The sequence below is a fragment of the Penicillium hispanicum genome (genome assembly GCF_028827665.1).
Source record: "Penicillium hispanicum strain IBT 35686 chromosome Unknown utg000004l_segment0_segment0, whole genome shotgun sequence".
Classification (NCBI taxonomy): Eukaryota; Fungi; Ascomycota; class Eurotiomycetes; order Eurotiales; family Aspergillaceae; genus Penicillium; species Penicillium hispanicum.
This window is the reverse complement of record NW_026623196.1, coordinates 1,487,782-1,507,310: the sequence shown is the minus strand read 5'-3', so window position 1 is coordinate 1,507,310 and position 19,529 is coordinate 1,487,782. Positions and strand designations below refer to the sequence as shown.

The following is a 19,529-nucleotide window of genomic DNA, read 5'->3' as shown; positions in this document are numbered from 1 at the left end:
CCGCACAGTGCGGCGCGTCAAGTGTCCAATCCCAAAAGCTGACCAGGGAATCCAGAAACCCAGTGATTCAAGTAGCGACGGCGCAAGGGAAACGCGACACAAGAAAATCCAACGAGGAGGGGGCTTGTTCTCGTGGTCGGGCGGGAAGATGTAAACAAGAGCATGCCACATCTCAATGCGGCAGGCGGTGGATGGAACCTGGAAAAACAGTGGTACCGCAAAATCACGAGACTTCGGTCTGGGGAAGCTCTTGGCGGCGCTGAGTTCCGAGGTCCACGGCCAATGCCGATGATGGTCGCTCCCCTGCTTTGGTTCTCTTCTTCCCACATCATCTCCAGCTGCGGCTAACACACCTCCACCATGGCTCCCCGAGAGGAGCTGATCGCCTCTGCTGTAAGAGCACCCTCTTCCAACATTTCCGCTTTCGGTCGCCAACTAATGCTTCATAGGTGACCTGTATGACCAATCGCCGTGATATCGTGTGGTGGAAGAAGTGATCGCTAACTATAGAGCAGTCCTCCAGGATCCCTCGGTGGCCTCGTCGCCCATAGAGAAGCGAGTCGCGTTCCTTCAGTCTAAGAACTTGACACAAGAGGAAGTTGATATTGCCATATCGCGCGCCGGCGAAGACCCATCGGCTGCCACCGCGGCTACCGGTGTGGCATCGTCGCCGTCGCAAGGCCATCCTTCACAGCAGCAGGTCGCATATCGACCACCGCCGCAATCGCCCCAAGGATATGGCTATCCTCCACATGGCCAATGGCAGCCTCCCCCAGAGTACGCATACCCCGCCTTGAGTCTCGCTTCTGGAATTCTAATCGCATAACAGGCCACCCAAGCGAGACTGGCGGGACTGGTTTATTATGGCAACAGTGATGGGCGGAGTGGGTTACGGCTTGTACTTTGTCACTAAGGTTCGTTTTCGGGATGTGTGTTGTCATGGTTTCGGTGCACTAACAGACTCATCCAGCGGTATATTTCTCCATTGATTGCCCCGCCAACTCCTCCTCAATTGGAGCAAGACAAAGAGAATATTGATGAGCAATTCTCCCGGGCGTTCGGCCTGATCGAGCAACTCTCGGCCGATACGGCTGCCTTGAAAGCCGCAGAAGATGCCCGCACTGAACGTCTGGATGCAGCTCTCAAGGATGTGGAAACCCTCGTCGCAGATTTGAAGACGTCATCACGTCGGAGGGACGATGAGACTCGTCGCATCAGTGATGAGGTCAAGTCACTGAAGGATGCAATCCCGAAGGCCCTTGAAGGTGCTCGTGAGGGCAATGAGAACCGGTTGAAGGAACTTGGAACGGAACTGAAGAGCCTTAAGGTGCTGCTGGGCAACCGACTGGGTGGCGGCGCTGCGACTCCTGTGACCGGTCGAACCGTGGGCGCTTCGACTCCGCCTGCTACACCACGACCAGTATCGGAGGACGCCACTGTTTCCTCTGTGCCGACTACGAACGGGTTAAATGCGACCGTGGCCTCGCCAGAGCAGGAATCACAGTCATCTGCAGCTACCGCGGCGACCACCACTCAGACCACTAATAGCCCTCTTTCGCAACTTGGTCGGTCTGCCTCTATCCCAGCATGGCAGATGGCTGCCGCCAACCGGTCCAAGAGCTCCTCGCAGTCGAGCTCGGCTCCGGCTGCCAATGACAAGCCGGCCGGCTCTACCAGTGAGCAGAGCGCTCCGCCCAGTTAAATCTGTGATGAATAAGTTTTATGGAGTCTGTATGCCTCTTCGATTAGATGTATCTACTACAGCGGGAAATCTTCCTTCTTCAATCACATTATTATTAATCAGTGTATACTCAGATATACTGTTGACATCAGTGTCGTAGATGTGATGATTGACAAGATTCGCAATTAGTTAGACACGAGACTTGATAAAGCACACCGATAAGATAGATAAGGGGCGCGAAAGATCGGGTCCGAAAGTCAAGACCTTCACTCACTCAGTATTACACAGCGACATTCTTCACAATGACATCGCCCAGTCGACCATCACACCGGAAATCTCCCCCCGCGCGCAGTCCGGACCGTCATCGCCATCGCAGCCGGCATGGCCATTCGCATTCCCACCGCCACCGACACCGCGACGACTCGCGCTCGCGCTCTCCCCACCGACCTAGCAGACATAGATCAGATCGCCACCGCCATCGGCATGATCGAGAGCGAGATCACCGCGAGCATAAAGAGCACAAAGCCAGCGATGCACCAGCACGACCGGTGGTTCTTCCGCTGGGAGCTAAGGAGCTCTCGAGACGAGATTTGGAGGCCTATGAACCAATGTTCGCCATGTACCTGGACATTCAGAAGGGGCTGCTCATTGAAGACCTACAAGAAGAGGAGGTGAAGGGCAGATGGAAAAGCTTCGTTAGGAAATGGTACGTCGTACGCTGTATTTTCTCTTGGGAGCCCTCGTCTAACCGAATAGGAACCACGGAGAGCTCGCCGAGGGCTGGTACGACCCAACCACGCTTCAAAAGGCACGCCAAAGTGTAGAGGAGGAGCATTATGCCTTCAGCCAAGGAAGGCCCCCGCCCGACTACACGCAGGGTGAAGGAGACGAGAGTGGATATACGCAACAACTGCCAGCGGCAGACGACGAGGACGAGGACAAGTATGGGCCAACACTTCCCCTTCCCAACTCATTCCGGGTCGGAGCGCAGTCTGGACCAACTATACCGAATATGCAAGATCTAGAACTTAAAAGGGGTAGGCGCGCGCAGCCCATGCCGCCAGCTCAAAAGAGACTAACATGCATCGTACAGAATCTGCGATTGAAGACGCCATCGCTGCCCGCGAAGAGTCGCGACAGCAATACAAGGGCGAGATGCGTTCTCATAAGGCAGCAGTACGCCAACTGGAAGACGAAATTGCGCCACGAGCCGAGCCTGGCACGCGCGAGCGACAGCTTGAGAAGCGCCGGGAAGCGGCAGCAGCCAACCGATCCTTTGCAGAGGCTCGTCGTGGTGGCTCCCCTGAGGCTGCCCCGGAGGAGGAACTGATGGGGACTGGCGATAATGATCTCGCATCCCTCAAGAGGGAGAAGGAAAAAAACCAACGCAAGAAGAACGAGCGGGAAATTCGTCGAGAGGAGATCCTTCGAGCTCGCACTGCGGAGCGAGAGGAGCGAGTCCAGAAGTACCGGGAGAAAGAGCAGGAGACGATTGGTTGGCTACAAACTTTGGCGAAGCAACGGTTCGGTTAAGATTTCGCGATGTAAATATACGCATTGTATTCAGCGGACACCTCTTGATAGTCTATGATGCGTATGACCATCTGTGGTCTTCATGAGCTCTTCTCTATCCCGGCTCTCCCTTTCCAAGTCCTTGTCATTTGCATACCTTTTACCCGGGTGTCTATGGGACTAAACAAACCAGCCCATTGCACCAGCATCAAAGCCCTCGAAAAGAAGCCAGCGAACCCCGCTGCTTCCCATCGGCATCAAAGTTGTTTGGATCAAGCCATTTCTCAAACGAAGCTTTCAGAGCAGGCCACTCGGAATCCAGAATCGAGAACCAAGCGGTATCACGACTGCGACCCTTGATCACCATGTGTTGCCGAAAGACACCCTCGGGCGTAAATCCAAAGCGAGCCGCAGCGCGTCGAGACGGCGCATTCAGATGGTCGCATTTCCATTCGAAGCGACGGAACCCCAGCTCTTCGAACACCGCCGTGGCAACTATATAGAAGGCTTCGGTTGCAGCGGTGGTACGCTGCAGCAATGGGGAGAAGACGACGTGGCCAACCTCGACGACGCGATTCTTCAGGTCGATGCGCATCAATGCGAGGTAGCCCACTGCTTTCCCTTGCGCCTGATCAATCACAGAGTAGAGTAGCGGATCCTTTGACTGGGAGAGGCGGGTGATATGCGCGCTGAAAGATGCCTTGTCCTCGAAGGGTCCGTCTGGGATGTAGGTCCAGAGCGCGGCATGTTCCGGCTGGCTGATGCATTCGTAAAGGTCGTTTATGTGGCATGTGTCTAAGGGTTCAAGACGCACGACTCGGCCTGGAAACGAGATGCGTGGGGGTGATTTGGCGAGACATGTCTCGACTGGGGGTCCCACTGGACGGTCCATATCGCTATGGCAAGTGTGGACGTAAAAAAAGCGACGAAGGTGATAATGAAATTCCGCTAAACAATCATATCCTGGACAAGGAATTGGGATGCTGGGGTCGATGACAGAATTAGGATGCACCTACAAGAAGGATTTTGATCCGCGCGTGGGCGCTTTTATAGAGGCGGAGTCGATTACTGAGTCATAGCCTGTCTTACTCCTGAGCGCTTGTTCTAGAACCACGACTATTTATTGAAAAGGCCCTGAGGGACTCGCAATTTGGGTTTCGTAGTTCCTAGATATATGTTTCCAGCCAAGCAGAGCTGGTCGCATTCAAACACGAGTACCTAGATATACACCTCGTGGACTTTGGTCACCTTGGTGCCAACCTACGTAGACACTGGTAGTACCGGAAATAAGATGCCTCTTCAACCTGTCAAGCCAACTATGTACATAGGCATTCTCGGTCTTTCAGTCAATTGAAGATCCAGTGCGTCGAGAAACCACCGTTCCTTCCTACTTCGGGCGGGGAAGCTCCGTCCCCCGGAAGGGAAGGAGCGAAGCCACTCTCGGATTCCAAACTTCCTCCACCTCTCCATCTAAAACAAGATGAGCGCAGGATCCAAACCCCTTCAGGCTCTCAAACGATTTACCACCTGTGACGTACATATCCTTTAACCCACTCATCCTGGCTAACCCTCCGTTTAACACTAGAATCTGCAGATTGGCGATGCGCTCGTGAAGCTCAAGCACCCCTACGGTGGGTTCCTCGATGGCCTTCAGATGTATTCTCCCGGGGGCGGGACCAGCATCTATGGGCCAGCGATCACGGTGAAGATGGTCGAGGCGAAGAGTCCAGGCCCGACGCCCCCTATGCATTTTGCCGACGCCAACAAGCAGGGCCATATCATGTATATCCAACAGCCCAAAGGACTGTATTCCGCCTGCTGGGGCGGCCTGATGTCCACCCGAGCGCAAACGCTAGGCAGTTTGGGCGTAATGATTGACGGTCGAATGAGAGATGTGCAAGAGCACCGCGATATGGAATTCCCGGTACGTGGACGGCTTCTCTGGGTCTGATCTCTTCCATCGCATGGCGCGCTTTGCAATTGGCTTTCAAGTGGACGCATAGCTAACCATGACCCCAGGTGTTCGCAAAGGGCACGTCCGTTCTCGGGTCAAATACCTTCACTCGTGCATCCGAGATCAATGTCCCGCTGCAATTCAAGGGTGACCTCTGGATCTATCCCGAGGATGTTCTGGTTGGTGACGAGAATGGCGTGGTCGTTGTGCCACCTCCGCTGATCCAGCAGGTTGTTGAGCTATGCCAGGAGCGCTTTGAGATTGATGAGAAGACCATGACCGCGCTGCGTGCGGGTGAACCCATGGGGCCAACAATCCAGCGTCTACGAAAATAGCTGCTTGGATTTCTATCATGATACTTGCGTACATAGGAAGCTCGTGCCAAATCCGCCATGTTGACCATTGCAGAATGCAGCGCAAATGAGATGAATTCGGGAAGATCAAATTAGCAGAGATGTAAAAGTGGTGCCCGTTTCAGATTCTAGCATAGCTACCAGAAGCTCAATTTCGCTCGGCACACTTGCATCCTGCGAGAGAACTGATCCTGGAGTTCTTGGAGCGCATCCCATCCGTGCGGCAACGGACCGCTCCGATGGTCGGATCGCGGAGAAAGACCGCATTGCAACCCATCAACGCACTTAAATACCGAGGTCGACCGCTCTCACCGTCGTTCTAATCAGCATTAAGCCCAGCATGTTCAGTTCAATATGCGCGCCCCGGTCTGCGCACACTCTACTCGCCGCTAGTGGGAGACGCGCTCTGCAGACAAAGCAACATTCCTTACCGGCAGCGTACTATCGCGGCGGCACCTCACGCGCAGTCTTTTTCAACCAAGATGATCTCCCCTGCGACCGCAAACAGTGGGATCGAATATTCCGAGGAATCATGGGCAGTCCCGATCCCTACGGCCGCCAACTCGACGGGCTCGGAGGTGGTATCTCTAGCCTATCCAAGGTGTGCGTGGTAGGCAAGTCGACACACGGCGATGCGGACGTGGATTACACATTTGTGTCGCTCGGCATCAAGAACACAGACGTCGACTACTCCAGCAACTGTGGAAATATGATCAGCGCCGTTGGACCATTTGCCGTTGATTCCCGGCTTTACCCTCTGGAGCGTGATGATATCTCCTCGGCCGCGGTACGCATCCATAATACCAACACCGGCAAGATCATCCATTCCTCCTTTCCTGTTGTCGATGGGGAAGCTGCATCTAGCGGTGAATTCTCTATCGATGGCGTTGCGGGGACCGCAGCTCGCATTCGACTGGATTTTATCAACCCGGCCGGCTCAGTTACAGGTAACTTGCTGCCAACGGGCAGCGCTGCAGATACCTTTGACGGCATCACAGCTACGTGCCTTGACGTTGCCAACCCCTGTGTCTTTGTCAAGGCCACTGATCTCAATGTAGATGGGAACTTGACACCTGATGAAATCACAGCTCGTCCCGGTCTACTCTCGCGCCTAGATTCTATCCGTCGCCAGGCTGGGGTCAAGATGGGTCTTGCGCAAACCCCTGCTGCTGTCACAGGCAGCATACCGAAGATTTGTTTAGTTGCAGCCCCTTCTGCATCTGATCCACGAGCTGTACAGCAAAAGCAGACCCCTGCTAACATAGATCTTCTTGCGCGTGCGCTCTCTGTTGGACAGCCACACAAGGCAGTCCCAATTACTGTTGCCCTAGCTCTGGCTGCCGCTGCAAGAGTTCCCAGAAGCACAGTAGCAGATATAATTGCAGATAAAACCCCTGTCGATGACGCTGGAATCACAATCGGCCATGCTAGCGGGAACTTGTTGGTTGGTGCCAACTTCGACGCGGACGGCGTGTTGACCTCGGCTACAGTTTTTCGCACAGCGCGTCGTCTTTTCGAAGGACGAATATTTTGGAAGAATGAAACAACACAATAACTAGTGCTATCTGATGAGAAGAACCCTCAATAAAGGATCATATGCAAATAGGATCTGTTATCTGCCATGTGATGTGGCAGCACATAATTTGAATCTTCCCGTTTGGTTGCATGCCAATGAGAAAGCAATATCTCTTGACTTGCAAATATCAATATAATGAGTAAACTGTTAGCTCAATAACGTTCTGTGGTGGCTACGGCGTGGCCATAAGCTCCTCGATGGTGATATGGGTTGTTCTGCCTTCAAGGATTGGAACCCATTCGGATTTGGAACCTGTCAATGACATGAACGCCATCTAATTCATAGAACCACTTTTTGAACATAAAACAGTCGACCCATCTACAGAACACCGATTCCCAAACACCGATCTATGCGCGTCTTCCCAAATCCAGTTCTCTGACCAACTTCAAATCCCCAGTCCCCGGAGCTTGTCCCAAGCCAAAGAATGGCTTCACGGCAACGTCAATGGTTTCTTCAAACAGTCGACCAACAACAACATCCCTCAGTTCCTCGCCCGTCTGCGCGAAATCCGGGAACGCATTCATCTCCAACAACCATGCACACCCGGCACTATCAACCAAGAAGTCCACACCGAACAGCTCGAATGCATTAGGCAGCGTCTGGAAATGAACCATCATACCCCGAGATGCTGCCTCGAAGACCTCACCCGTTACCGCACAAATCTGGTCGAAGATCTTTTCCTTCCAATCAGCTGCCAGGCCGGGGACGTGGTGATCCAGATCCCAGAAGCGGCGCACACTACCCTCGTTCGCGCTGCCGCCTTCCTGGAAACAAGTGTTGGTAAGATGCCGAGCTAGATCCTTGACTTCATCCTCTTCTTCATGGGGCGGGCAGTATGGCTTTGCGGCGAAGAGCGCGAGCATCTCCTTGAAGACGTAGACCTTGAGAGCCCCCGTCGCGAGAACGTAAGTGCGAATATGAAATTTGCGGTTCGAGGATGAAGGCAGGAGGAGTGGTGGGTCGATATAGGGCTGGGCAAGAAAGTGGCGCAGTTGGGAGGTGACGACTCCTGCATCGTGGGCAGCATTGGCGTCATCTTTGTCTGCGGCCTCGGAGCCGCTTTCGTCGTCGGAGGGCTCGTCCCACTCCTCGAAGATCTCGCGCAGTTGGTCTTCGCTGTTGAAGAGTCGGATTCCCTGGCCCCGATCGCTCATGCCGGGCTTGAGAATCCACCATTCCTTGTCTGACTCAGGCCGCTCTCCGTTCCTCTCTAGACTTTCGCGTAGCTCATATGCTTCCAAAAGGGCTTCGTCGAGGAATTCGGAATAGTCGAGCTCAAAGTCGAAGGCAGGCTTGAAATGGGCTCGTAGGATACTGTCCGGGTGTTTCGAGATCCAGCCGGCCACGGTGTTTGAGAGGTAGTGTTTGCGAATGAGTGCTTTTCGAATAATATAGGCATTTCCGAGGGATGTCGATGGTCTGGACAGGATGTGATCGAAGTCGAGGCGCTCATATTCGCGGTATTGAAACAGGGGCGCCGAGGGATCTGGCAGTTCGGAGAGAGCTGATATCCGCTGCGAACGAACTGCATCACCCAGACGACGGGCTAACGCTTGGTCCACGAGCTCCTGCACATAGGGATCATCACAATCGACAATGGAATATACCGTAAGCTGATCATTTGATCTACATAGACCCGTCTATCAGAACCACTCATTGAAGAATATGTATAGAAGTCGCGAGAGAGCCGCAAAACAAATCATCAAAGGGAGGACACGGGGGGCATGATGTCTATCAAATAGGCCAGATGACTAGAGCGCAGGTACCACGTATATTTGAGACGAAACCATTGTAGCCATCATGCCAAAACTCCACTCACAGCTTGATCTCCCCCGATATACCGGGCGTATGCATGAAACTCGCTTTGAGAGGGGTGACACTGTTGGAAGGAAATTTATTAGTAAACAGACAATTGAATCTGCGTTCAAAGACCAACCTGGTCATTTGTTCCTTGACAGTCCAGCCGTCATTACCAGGCGCATTCTCCTCCACGCTCCGATATACGTCTTGCAGGTTCGGCGCCCACTTGAAATGCTTGTGCTGGAACCTGGATGGTTTCGACTTATCACTGGGGCCATTTGTCGGCTCAGGCTGCTTTCCAGCCGTTTCGCCTGCAATGCGCAATCGCTGCTCCTCCAGCTCTGGATCACCAGCAGTGACCGGGTCTTTAACCTCGAAACAGCTGCCAGAAGACCATTTATTAATTAGCATGTTCGTGTAAAGCACCTTGTTCTGGCTCACGCCGGGCTCCAAGGGAACATTGACACTGTAGAGATCCACATCATCCGCCCAGTTGGCACAGAGGTACTCAATCAATCGGACTGAGTGTTTTGATGCCTCTGCGATCACAACAGGGTCGTGGTTACGAGAGCTAAAAGCGTATGACAGAGCAATCGAGTGCTTCCCACAGACAGCGCCTTCCATAGCGGCGCCAATGGTGCCACTCGACAATGCGAACAGCGCAGTGGTATTGCGGCCATAGTTCGGACCCGACACGACAACGTCGATTGGGCCTCGCTCCTGGAAGTAATGATAGAGACCGATCTGAACACAACTTGCGGGGGTTGAGTCGATCAGAATCCATTCGTCACCACCGTCATCTGGCTCGCCATTGCTTCCTTGTGGTAGATGGTGAATTGTACCGTCCTCCTGATGCAAAGTACCCGGCCGGAAATAGGTTGGCTTCACAGAAGCTCCGACCAGATGCGCCTTGCCAATCCATGATCGCTGCTGATGTGGGAGGACGACCGAGACCGTGTGGCCGGCAGACTGTAGTGAGTGGACGAGGGAGTGAACATAGGGCGACGACTGATTCGACGGTGGACCGTCGTCGTTGGTGACCTAGACCGAAGCCATTAGCGTAGTCCAATTTAGATTGCAGAGCTTGTACGGACCAGGATATGCATGGCGAAATGGTCAATGGAGGGCTGGCGGAGGAGAGAGAATCGGAGATTTCCCCCCGCGGGGCAGTTCTGATCGGAACTTGAAATCACGACTTGGCATTCACGTCACGTCACTATGGGTATATTGGGCAGCAATTAAGAACATCACTTCTTCCATCGGTCTTTAATGGTCATCCTCAGTCAAACGACTACGTCGCTTCTGCACCCCGAGGGCATGGGCACTCTCTAACCCTGAACCAACCCCTCCGTCGTCATCTTCAGGGTAGCTCTGCAGCAACATACTACTCTCCGGCTCCACTGATTCCTCTTTTTTGACCTTGACAGGTCCACTGGAGGATCCGCCGTCTTCGGGCTCCTCTTTGACAGAGGCATGCGGTTCCTCCTCAATCTCTTTCTTCGGCCCTGGTTCCAGAGCCCATTTTAGAAGAAACCAAGTGAGACTTAGAGAAGCCATTGACACAGCCCAGAACAAGGAGCTGAACACGGCAAAAGATGTGAATTTCCACCGATACATGAACCACCTGTGCAAAGCATTAGCAAATTATCCCCGAAGCACCATCTCTCTCGTGATTCTTACCGAAGCCCCGTAAACCGCGCACGGAATTCGACTCGCGCAGCATAAACCTGCATTTTCCCATCGCTCTGGATTTCGAGGCGCAAGCTTTCCGGTAGATTGCGCGCACCTCGCGCGAACTCTACCTTCTCCATCATCGGGACTTCCAAGGTCTCCGCCTCTCGGCGCCAGCCAACCACATAGAGCGGCAGACGGGCCATCCTGCGAGCGACGTCCACGAGCGGGGAGGTGTAGGTCAGAATCGCTGACCGGCGAGACCGCGAGATTGTGTTTGCTCCACTGCCAGGCGTGGGCAGGACAGAGCTTGCCTGGGGGGCGTAGAGAGTGAGGTCGATCATGAAGTTGCCGACGTCGAGATTGGAAGGTGTGCGAGGTAGGTCAAGCGCGACAGACACGTCGTAAGGCTGGGATGACACGAACTCCGATTTGAAGGAGGCAGTTCCCCACGGGTGTTCATCACTAAAACATTGAAGTCAGTCAATTGTCTGGCTGTAGAAGCACGCATGCCTACCCAAACTGCAGATGCACCTCTCGGTCAACTCCGACCGTGGGAATGAACTTCAAGTAGAATATGCCATATGCAAGGCCGGAGAGTCCTAGCATAAAAAGCGTGGCGATGGTAAATATGAGGACGTTCAGGTATATGCGCAGCGCGGTCTTGGAGAACAGCGCGCGGAACGGCGTCAGGAGCGCGTCCTAGCTTGTGTTAAGGCCAGACGAAGGAAAGCGGGAGGATGGCTAACCATGACCAATGCCTGTGAAGATGGGCCATCATAATCCGTCTCATCGTCTGTGTACTCCGACTCGGCCATTGCGGGGGGTGTTTGGTGGAAGTGAAGGTCGGAAACAGGTTCCTCGGCAGATGTAGCGCGGGTCCTTGCTTCATGCTTATCGGAGCTCCATGGATCATGCGTGCCCTTCCCAGTCAACACGTTCGACCGCTTAATTCATGGAAGTTCATGATCCAAACAGAGCAAATGACGACCCATATTCAGAAGTAGAAGGTGATATTTAGCAAATTGTTACGCATTTACGGGCAAGACAAAATATCTATACAGGAATAATAAGTTGAATTAAACGAGAAATCCCCAACCGTCAATGCAGAAGACCATGAACTCCAGCTTTTACGATCTTATCATTACAGGTCGCGAGCAGCCTTGGAACGCGAAAATATCGTAATATCTCAGGTCATGCGGAAATCGTGACACGAATAGGAAAGATGCATACCATCCCCATGGCAAATCCCGGCCGTAACATGAGACGTAAGAATAAAGTGTGAAAGCAAAAAGACCCCGTGAAGAATACAATGAGTAGAGTCTGACATGACAATGCCGACTAGAATGTGTCCGGAGAAAGAGGAGAGGCGCAAAGCTTACGCAATGGGGCGGGGGCTTTGCTGTTGAATGTGCTGGAGAAGAGCATCGAAGAGCCGACCGATCTGGAGGTATAGTTAGCATCGATATCTAAGATGGGAAAGAACCACCACCGACGCAAGAAGTCGAAAAAACAGATCGTACCTCAGGAGCCGCCTGGATGAAGGGGAGACGGAAGAACGAGTAGCTGCGGTTCTGAAGAAGCTCTTGCAAGGTGATGATCAAGCCCCACGGGTGCGGGCGGTGGACGATGAGTCGTTCCAATAGCACGCGAATGATTTGTTGACGGATATCGGACTCATCCTGTTCCGAGTAGTCGACGCCGAAGAGACGCAGGATGGTGAAGCTGAAGAAGTAGGTATGGCTATTGGGATACCGGAGCTGGTTCGCCATGGCACTAAGCAAATAGTACCGAGCCTCGGGCTGCATAGCCTGAGCGAGCTTCTCCAGAAGAGCGGCGTGAGCTGAGGTCTCGAATGCGTTGCGTGTGTTACTCTTCGAGGTATGTTCCATCACAGCCTGCTGGCCAATGTACAAGACCAATGCGTTCACGAGGACAACATCCACGTTAATAGGAACGTAGAAGAGAGCCGTGTCCTTGACTTCGGGGTTGGTGATAACGTCACAAATTTTCTCAAGAACGCCCTCGGCGATGTTGTCAGTTTGCAGTACACCATCCACGACATGCTTGAGGTTTGCGTGTTCTAGAGGTGCAGCAATATCACCAGCAATCTTGGGGATTTCTCGCATCTCTTCGATACGCTCCACCTTGAGTCCCTCTCTGAAAGGATCCGGGAGCTTGTGGAAGGACGACGGGTAAGCACTGAGCACGAGGTTGCGAAGTTGAGCGCAGTGAGCGGGGATCACATTGCAGAAATGGAAGTGGTTCTCAGCGACAAACTCAGGGAAATCGTGGTGCAGGATCAACAGGATGCGAAGAACACCCTTGTACAAGTCCTTGGCAACGTAAGAAATATTGGCTGCCTTTAGCTGTTCGCCAATGTAGGACAGCAGGGCTTGCATGATTTCGCAGTAAGGAGCCCAGCCTGCGCGCTCCGGCATGTTCAACATGTCAGACATGAACACGCGGTGAGATACCAAAGATAACCATCCATAGACGAAGCCGGGCACATAGCGCGGTTGGAGAGATAGGAACTTGTGAGCCATGGCGAAGATCATGCCCTTGTGCTGATCATGATGTTGCAGGCCAGCCACGGAATATTCGCACAAGATGCTCGAGAAGAGACGGAAAAAGACACGCTGATTGAAAGCTTCCCCTCTCATGACTTGGTGGTGGTTGAGGACAAGGACCAGCGAAGAAAGGATGGAGCCGAAGTAAGCAGACTTACTGGCCTTGACGGCGCCGATGTTCTCACCCTGGAATTTGACGAGAAGAACGACGAGTTTTGCGAGAGCGTCTATGTAAAGGAAGGCCTCGTCGAGACTGCCGTTCGGGTTCTGACCTTCATGCTCAAACATGACCACCGAGATATCGATGGCAAGACGGAAGAAAGTGGCCGAGTCTTCGGGAGTGTTCATCACCTGGCGATTGTGCATATCTTGGAGGAATGAATGGTATGTGCGATCAGTGGCACCGGAAGCCTTGTAGACACCAATCCATTCGCTGAAGATGTACTCCATCTGGTCTCGCTTGGAGCGGGCCTGGTCGGTAAGAAGTGGGTTGACGACTTCTGGGATACCACAGTCACGAAGTTTGCGAATGATATCCAGGGCCGGAGCAACATTACCGTCTTCCGCTAGCCACTGACTCATAGCCTCCAGGCTGCCAGAGAAGTCCGACCTCAAGGCAGATGGTTCTTCACTAAACAGAACGCGGCTCATTAACTCATTCAGTAGCTCCAATGCGCTGACGTTCTTCTGCAGAATGAGACGTGTCAGGACCATGTCAACGCGACGAATGTCAAGGAGCCCCGCATCGATGAGAGAAACAGTGACTGGCACATTGAACATGTGCTCGTCGTCAATCTCGGCAAGAAGAGCCCAGGTGTAACGTGCGATCAGGGTGGACATGTCGCAAAGTTTGGCAAGGAGATGAACGAGAACCTCAAGTTCCAAGGGGCCCGTTGACTGAGAGTAGAGCGTGGTGCAAACCTTCAAGGAGGTTAGTCTGGCCAGCTCTTCCCCGTTTGGCGATGCCAGAATGGTGCGCAGTGCCTGGTTGTATTCTTGTAGAACCGCACTATCTCTGCCAAGATCTTTCACATGCTCCTCAGGAGCGTTGCGAGCAGATTGCTGTAAGTCAGAGATGAGAGATTCGACCCTCTCCCGGGGGCTTTGGGCATCTAGGAAGCCATTTGTATGCACGCCAATCTGCGAAACTGCGTGTTGTGGCTGAGGGGTTCGATGAGGGACGGCGGGCTGTTCGGCAGGAGTGGAAAGGTTTGGAATGGCAGGATAAGATTCCTGAAGGACATCGGGAAGTTGGCGACCAGATTCGGTTGAAATATTCTGAGGGTGAGCAGCTCCAGGGCCCCGAGATTGGCGAGCAAACTCTTCATAGATAGCCAGCTGTTCCTTGTTAAGACCGCCAGGAGCTTGACGGTAAGGCTCCGGGATAAATAGGCCCCAGCGGTTCATTGATGGATCGATGAATGGATCATTAGGCCGGGTGGCAAGGTGACGGCGGCGTGCCTCCACCTGAGGCTCAATCATTTTTTCAATCTCGGGTAAAGACTTTTCTTCGGCCGCTTTTTCGACGATACCACAAGCAGCATCCAGGTTGTCATTGACACACATCAGAATCAGACCCTCAGGCATGGGCTGATCTGAGTATTCTTGCTGGATCATCCGGATATAGTTGGTCATGCTAACCTTGAGTGGTTCTTTACATGTGACAAGGGCCAGACTACCGGCGAGCTGTCGAGCCATAATACCAGCAGCATGTCGTACTTTCTCCTCATCGGGTTCCATTCCAAAGTCCTTCGAAACGAGCTGAACGGTAGATATGGAGGCGATAGTGACAGAGCGCTCTACCACTGGAGTGATGATCTCAGCGATGGCACGTTCCACTGCAGTATGAACGATCTGCCTAAGGATGGTGGGATCCACCATGCTGCTCGCCGATGGAGGCAGCACGAGGATCTTGTCGAGGCTTGGAAGAGTTGACATAATGGCGGCGGGTGAAAGTCGCTCATTGCGGATACCCTGATTGATAGAAGTGAGGGCCATGTCCTCGAATGCTTCCAGGCCCTCTGGGAGGTTGGTGGTAGACAACGTTTCTTCACCATGGGCAGCTCGATCCCGAATGATAATTGCTGGCTCAATGGACTTGTGATCCAGATCAAGGTCTTTGCAAAGGACCTCGATCTCGAACTTGAGATTGAGCTTTAGCTCGGCGAAATGGTACAGTTCTAGCAGGAGACCCAGAATGTCCATGAGCCATGGGTTAGGCGGTTTGAAGACCGTGGATTTGGTGGCTTGGACTAGGACCTTGCAAGTAAAGGGGATCGTAACCATCAGGCGATGGGTATCGTATCCTTCTAGGAGTAAACCCTTGAAGTACACATTTTTGTGTTTGATAGGCTTGTCCTTGGCGATTGTCAATGAACCAAGCCACGCGCCGAGATTCTTCAGATGGCCACGGTCTGTGGTTGAATTCAGGGTCGCTTCGGAGTTTAATAGTCTAGCAAGGCTGACATAGGTCTCTCGAAGGACCTCCGCCCAAAGGATCTTATCTCCAATCCGGTCGAGGAGGTCAAGATATAGCTGTTGGAAGTTGGGTTGGAGCTTGGCGCGCTCTTCCACCAGGTACGATGCAAACCATTGATGATGCTGGTCTCGCAATACTTCACGTAGATCGCGCAGCTTCTCATCCATGTTCTGTTCAGAGACATTGTTCAACACGAAAAGAATCTTGTCTTGGATATCTTCATCCGGATCTTGGTAAAGTTCCGATCGAAGCGGAGCATCGACTTGAAGGGAACGGAACTTTTGAGAAGAGCCATCGTGTGTCAGAGGATCCTTGCTCTCGCCGTTGGGCATGGGTGGAGGAGGAACGAAGCTGTCATCCCCGTTATTGCCTTGCTCGTGGAGCACTTCCTCCGCTTTCTGGAAAATCGGCGTGCCTTGTAGCGTGGGGATCTGGAGGAGTAGGTGACAGAAACCGGCCCATTCCGAAAGACGGTTGATCAGTTGCTCGATCGCTTCAACGCCAAATTTATACATTGGGTCGTGCATTTCGTGTTCTCTGACAGCTTCCAAAATCATGCCCAAGCCGACCTTCAGTGTGATGCCGTCAACCAAACGGAAGTTGATGATGCCACCAAACATAACCGCAGTTTTGGTCAGGGCTTCAAGAGGGTACTCGTGGTAACAGTGGTATTCATCAATTAGGCCGTGTACCATGCAAGCAAAGAGGTCTTGTTCCTCGGGTTCCCGAGAAGACTTGTACCGCCGCATGAGCTCCAACATTTCCCGGAGTGAGAGTTCCTCGTGGTACATCTTGCCAAATAAGTCTTGCATTTGCTTGTCAATGGCCTCAGGCAATGTGTTTCCATTCTCACCATTGGCATCGATGATATCGTCAAATCCTTCGCCGTAATTGATCAATCGAGGATAAGTCTGGATGCAGATGCGTTGAACCGGGGTGAGATTTTCGCGGTCACCAACGAACTCCTCCAGAACAGAAAGGAGCGTGAAAACAGTCTTGACGGCCAAACTGACCATCTGCGGGGCAGGCTGCTCTTTTCGCTGCACATGCAGTTCATCCTCTGCCTTGATTCTCAGAAACTTCGACAAAAGGCTACCCATGTCCACGGGCCCTTTTTGAGAAGCATTCCGAACCCACTGTTCCAAGTCGAATGAACTCTTGCGATGAGAGTAGCAAGCAAGATCTAGGGCGAGGCCATTGGTGAATCCAAGCAAGTACTCGAGCCAGCCGAATTCAGCTGCGTGATCATAAATCGCGGCAGTAGCAGTTGGATCTTGAGTGAAAGTAGCAAATAACTGTTCAGCCACCCATTGCCGATCCTGGCGCCAGGCTCCATGCAAGGCGAGTTGATAACCATCTTCTTGCTTCGAAATGAACACGATGAAGGTACGGAGAACAAAGCTCTGCTGGACATTGGACCATGGCTGTGGAAGAGCCAGAGCAGACACAAGGAATACCGGAAGGTCGTACTGGACCACGGCTTTGATGAGAAGCTGGCTTTCTGTAGCAGCCCATGAAGCCTGAGAAAATAACGCGAGGTCAAAAATGGCTCGCATAGCATCCATAGATCGAAGTGGCGATTTAGCTGCACGCTCGCCCTGCAGTTTCACAAGCTCGGGTGCGTCGTCGAAAAAGTCAGCCGGGAAGGTTGCACGCAGAGTGGGAATTTGGGAAGCGTCGGTTCGTGAGGCAACGAATGCTGTCAAAAACGACATCTGAGTATCACGGTGCTCCCAGTCACCACCCCAGAGCTTCTGGATGTCCAGCGAAGGATCATTTCCAGCGTGTGCGGAGAGGACACCGTACAATTTCTCGAACTGTTTTGGGTCCACTCTCAATCCTTCACGATCAAAGTGTCGGAACACGTGTGACCAGTTGAATTGTTTCTCAGAAAATGCACTCAGAAGTGTCTGCAACGAGAACTGTTGCCAGTATTGCGACAAGATCATGAAGAGAAGAGAGGTGGCCAAGTTCTCTTCGCTCCAGCCATCCGATCCCGTTGCATTGATAACCTCGGTAATTGTCTCTGTGTTGGCTGTTGCGCGTGGCCCCTTAGAGTGAAGCTGCCGCACAAGGACATAACGCGGGTTCACAAAGTTAAACATTTGTAGAGCTGAGGATACCTCAAACGGCATGTCCAAGCCTAGCTTCTGATATCGCAGGTTTGCTGCGTAGACCAACTTGGCCTTGACCTCATCGGTGAAATTACGGGGAGGGTATAGGATAAATCGTTCGATGGTCATTCCGAGGAAAGAGTTTTTGAAATCCTTGTTCACCTCGGAGGGACTGGCCAGGCTTTGGAGGAAAGGAGAGAGTGAGTTTGAAAGGATTGCGTCGGCTGTGTAAGTAAAGCTGCGTTAGCAATACAGTTCTCACAGAGATCATTAAGCAAATGAATCTCACCTTTGGCTCGAAGATCTGACTTGTTCGTCAACTTGAAAGCTAATGCTAGAGCGACCTTCACAATAGGGTCAAGGCGGAAATGATCCAAGAAGGTAGAGAGATCGAAATCGCGAAAGATGTCACCCTCAGACATATCCACCGTCTCGGCAATTTTTTGAGCCTGTTCGATATCCGAGGAAACCTTCTGCATTTCCTGGACCAGAAGGGGATAGTTTCCCGCATTTTCGACAGACTTGTTGACCCCTGGGAAGATCTGAGGCGCATTGCCGGTGAGAAGGCGGCGGAAGTACTTTGAAAAGACATCCATGCCGTTGGATGTTACAAGCTACTCATTATTAGCCTCCATACGCGCATGGCAAATTTTATGCAGCTGGCATTTACCTTGTGTATTTGAGCAGCCTTGGTCTCCCACTTTTCTTTCCCTTCCTTCTCTGTGATCGAGTCCAACAGGAGGAAGACCTGTGCGATAGAGATCTTGGTAAGAGATGACTGGCTCGAATGAGCGGCGGCCGAGCCTGGCTTATCGGAAGCAAAGCCCGTAGGTGAATTCACGGTTGTGCCGGACGACAGTGGTGAAAAGGTAGCACCTCTAGAAGATCCCGGCCCACCTCCACCCCCAGTACCTCCACCACCCGTGATGGAGCCGGTTGCCGAGGCGAAGTGGGAGCCTGCAGAGGGTGTGTGCGCGCGAAACTTGGGAGAGGAAAGCGATTGGGCTTGTTGCTGCGAGCCCGACTGCAGCGAGGTGAAGGGGGAGGGTACGGGCTTGGGGCTGCCCCCAGAAAGACCCCTTGTGGAGCTCAGAACGGCAGAGAAGGACGACGGTGTAGAGACCCCAGGGCCTGCGTCCAAGCCCCGGGAGGAGGCAGAGGGAACGGCGGATGAGAGATTGGTCGCGAGAGGAGTCAAACCACGACGAATGCCGGACTGCGACGCGGACCGACCCCAGGCACCAATCTCAGTCCTGGTCGAAGAAGATTTATCGGTGCCAGAAGCAATCGACGATTGGGCGGAAGGGTGAGGGGGAGGGAAGGTCATCTAGGAGACGCGATCATTTGATCTGAAGGTCCAACGACAAGATTTTCGAGCGGGCGCAGTGGACAAATATATGGCCAACCGATTGAATGAAAGGTCATGCGATACCGAGAATTGAGGATTTGACGGGAAAGGAGGATGGGGTGTTGTGGAAGGGAATGCGGATGGCGATGAGGAGAGGTTAGAGGAATGGTGTGCAAGGTGCGAGGTGTCGGCAGGATTGGTGCCTCAGGCGCCAGGCGGGAGCTTCTGGCAATTGGGCACAAGAGGGTGGGGCACAGGGAGACGCTTGCATGATGGCTTAAACAGTCTTTTTCGCATCTTACAGATCTACTGTACAATACCAGGCTATAGGCACCCGGACCGCTTTGTCTGTAGCGCCTGTCGCATGTCATGGAAGTCGAATTCGACTCGAGTCACATGACCACGTACAAGTTGCTGAGTCATTGTCTGGCATCCCGCCCTCCAGGGCTCCAGGCTGTTGCGATCCCGACC

At 52.9% G+C, this 19,529-nt stretch overlaps 7 protein-coding genes across 7 annotated transcripts; 4 read left to right on the top strand and 3 right to left on the bottom strand.

Moving 5' to 3' along the window:
* Positions 1 to 360: 360 nt before the first annotated feature.
* Positions 361 to 1,702, top strand: pex14 (putative peroxisomal membrane anchor protein (Pex14); the record flags this gene model as incomplete). Its single annotated transcript, XM_056943510.1, has 3 exons — positions 361 to 393; positions 524 to 777; positions 961 to 1,702. 3 exons carry the CDS (start codon positions 361 to 363, stop codon positions 1,700 to 1,702), a joined length of 1,029 nt encoding a protein of 342 aa, XP_056800393.1.
* Positions 1,703 to 1,983: 281 nt separating this feature from the next.
* On the top strand, positions 1,984 to 3,214 carry N7459_004325 (uncharacterized protein; the record flags this gene model as incomplete). Its single annotated transcript, XM_056943509.1, has 3 exons — positions 1,984 to 2,387; positions 2,438 to 2,718; positions 2,775 to 3,214. 3 exons carry the CDS (start codon positions 1,984 to 1,986, stop codon positions 3,212 to 3,214), a joined length of 1,125 nt encoding a protein of 374 aa, XP_056800392.1.
* A 187-nt stretch (positions 3,215 to 3,401) lies between these two features.
* N7459_004324 (GNAT family N-acetyltransferase) lies at positions 3,402 to 4,085 on the bottom strand (the record flags this gene model as incomplete). The annotated part of the gene is made up of 1 exon (XM_056943508.1): positions 3,402 to 4,085. The coding sequence occupies one exon, from the start codon at positions 4,083 to 4,085 to the stop codon at positions 3,402 to 3,404; it is 684 nt and encodes a 227-aa protein (XP_056800391.1).
* A 588-nt stretch (positions 4,086 to 4,673) lies between these two features.
* Positions 4,674 to 5,482, top strand: N7459_004323 (RraA family protein; the record flags this gene model as incomplete). Its single annotated transcript, XM_056943507.1, has 3 exons — positions 4,674 to 4,727; positions 4,779 to 5,117; positions 5,213 to 5,482. The coding sequence occupies 3 exons, from the start codon at positions 4,674 to 4,676 to the stop codon at positions 5,480 to 5,482; spliced, it is 663 nt and encodes a 220-aa protein (XP_056800390.1).
* Positions 5,483 to 5,840: 358 nt separating this feature from the next.
* N7459_004322 (DUF453 domain protein) lies at positions 5,841 to 7,055 on the top strand (the record flags this gene model as incomplete). Its single annotated transcript, XM_056943506.1, has 1 exon — positions 5,841 to 7,055. One exon carries the CDS (start codon positions 5,841 to 5,843, stop codon positions 7,053 to 7,055), a length of 1,215 nt encoding a protein of 404 aa, XP_056800389.1.
* Positions 7,056 to 7,423: 368 nt separating this feature from the next.
* N7459_004321 (uncharacterized protein) lies at positions 7,424 to 11,365 on the bottom strand (the record flags this gene model as incomplete). The annotated part of the gene is made up of 8 exons (XM_056943505.1): positions 7,424 to 8,702; positions 8,896 to 8,955; positions 9,013 to 9,917; positions 9,971 to 10,071; positions 10,262 to 10,500; positions 10,557 to 11,012; positions 11,065 to 11,249; positions 11,297 to 11,365. 8 exons carry the CDS (start codon positions 11,363 to 11,365, stop codon positions 7,424 to 7,426), a joined length of 3,294 nt encoding a protein of 1,097 aa, XP_056800388.1.
* A 560-nt stretch (positions 11,366 to 11,925) lies between these two features.
* On the bottom strand, positions 11,926 to 19,037 carry N7459_004320 (CCR4-NOT core subunit CDC39; the record flags this gene model as incomplete). Its single annotated transcript, XM_056943504.1, has 4 exons — positions 11,926 to 11,991; positions 12,071 to 17,934; positions 18,000 to 18,324; positions 18,381 to 19,037. 4 exons carry the CDS (start codon positions 19,035 to 19,037, stop codon positions 11,926 to 11,928), a joined length of 6,912 nt encoding a protein of 2,303 aa, XP_056800387.1.
* Positions 19,038 to 19,529: the final 492 nt, after the last annotated feature.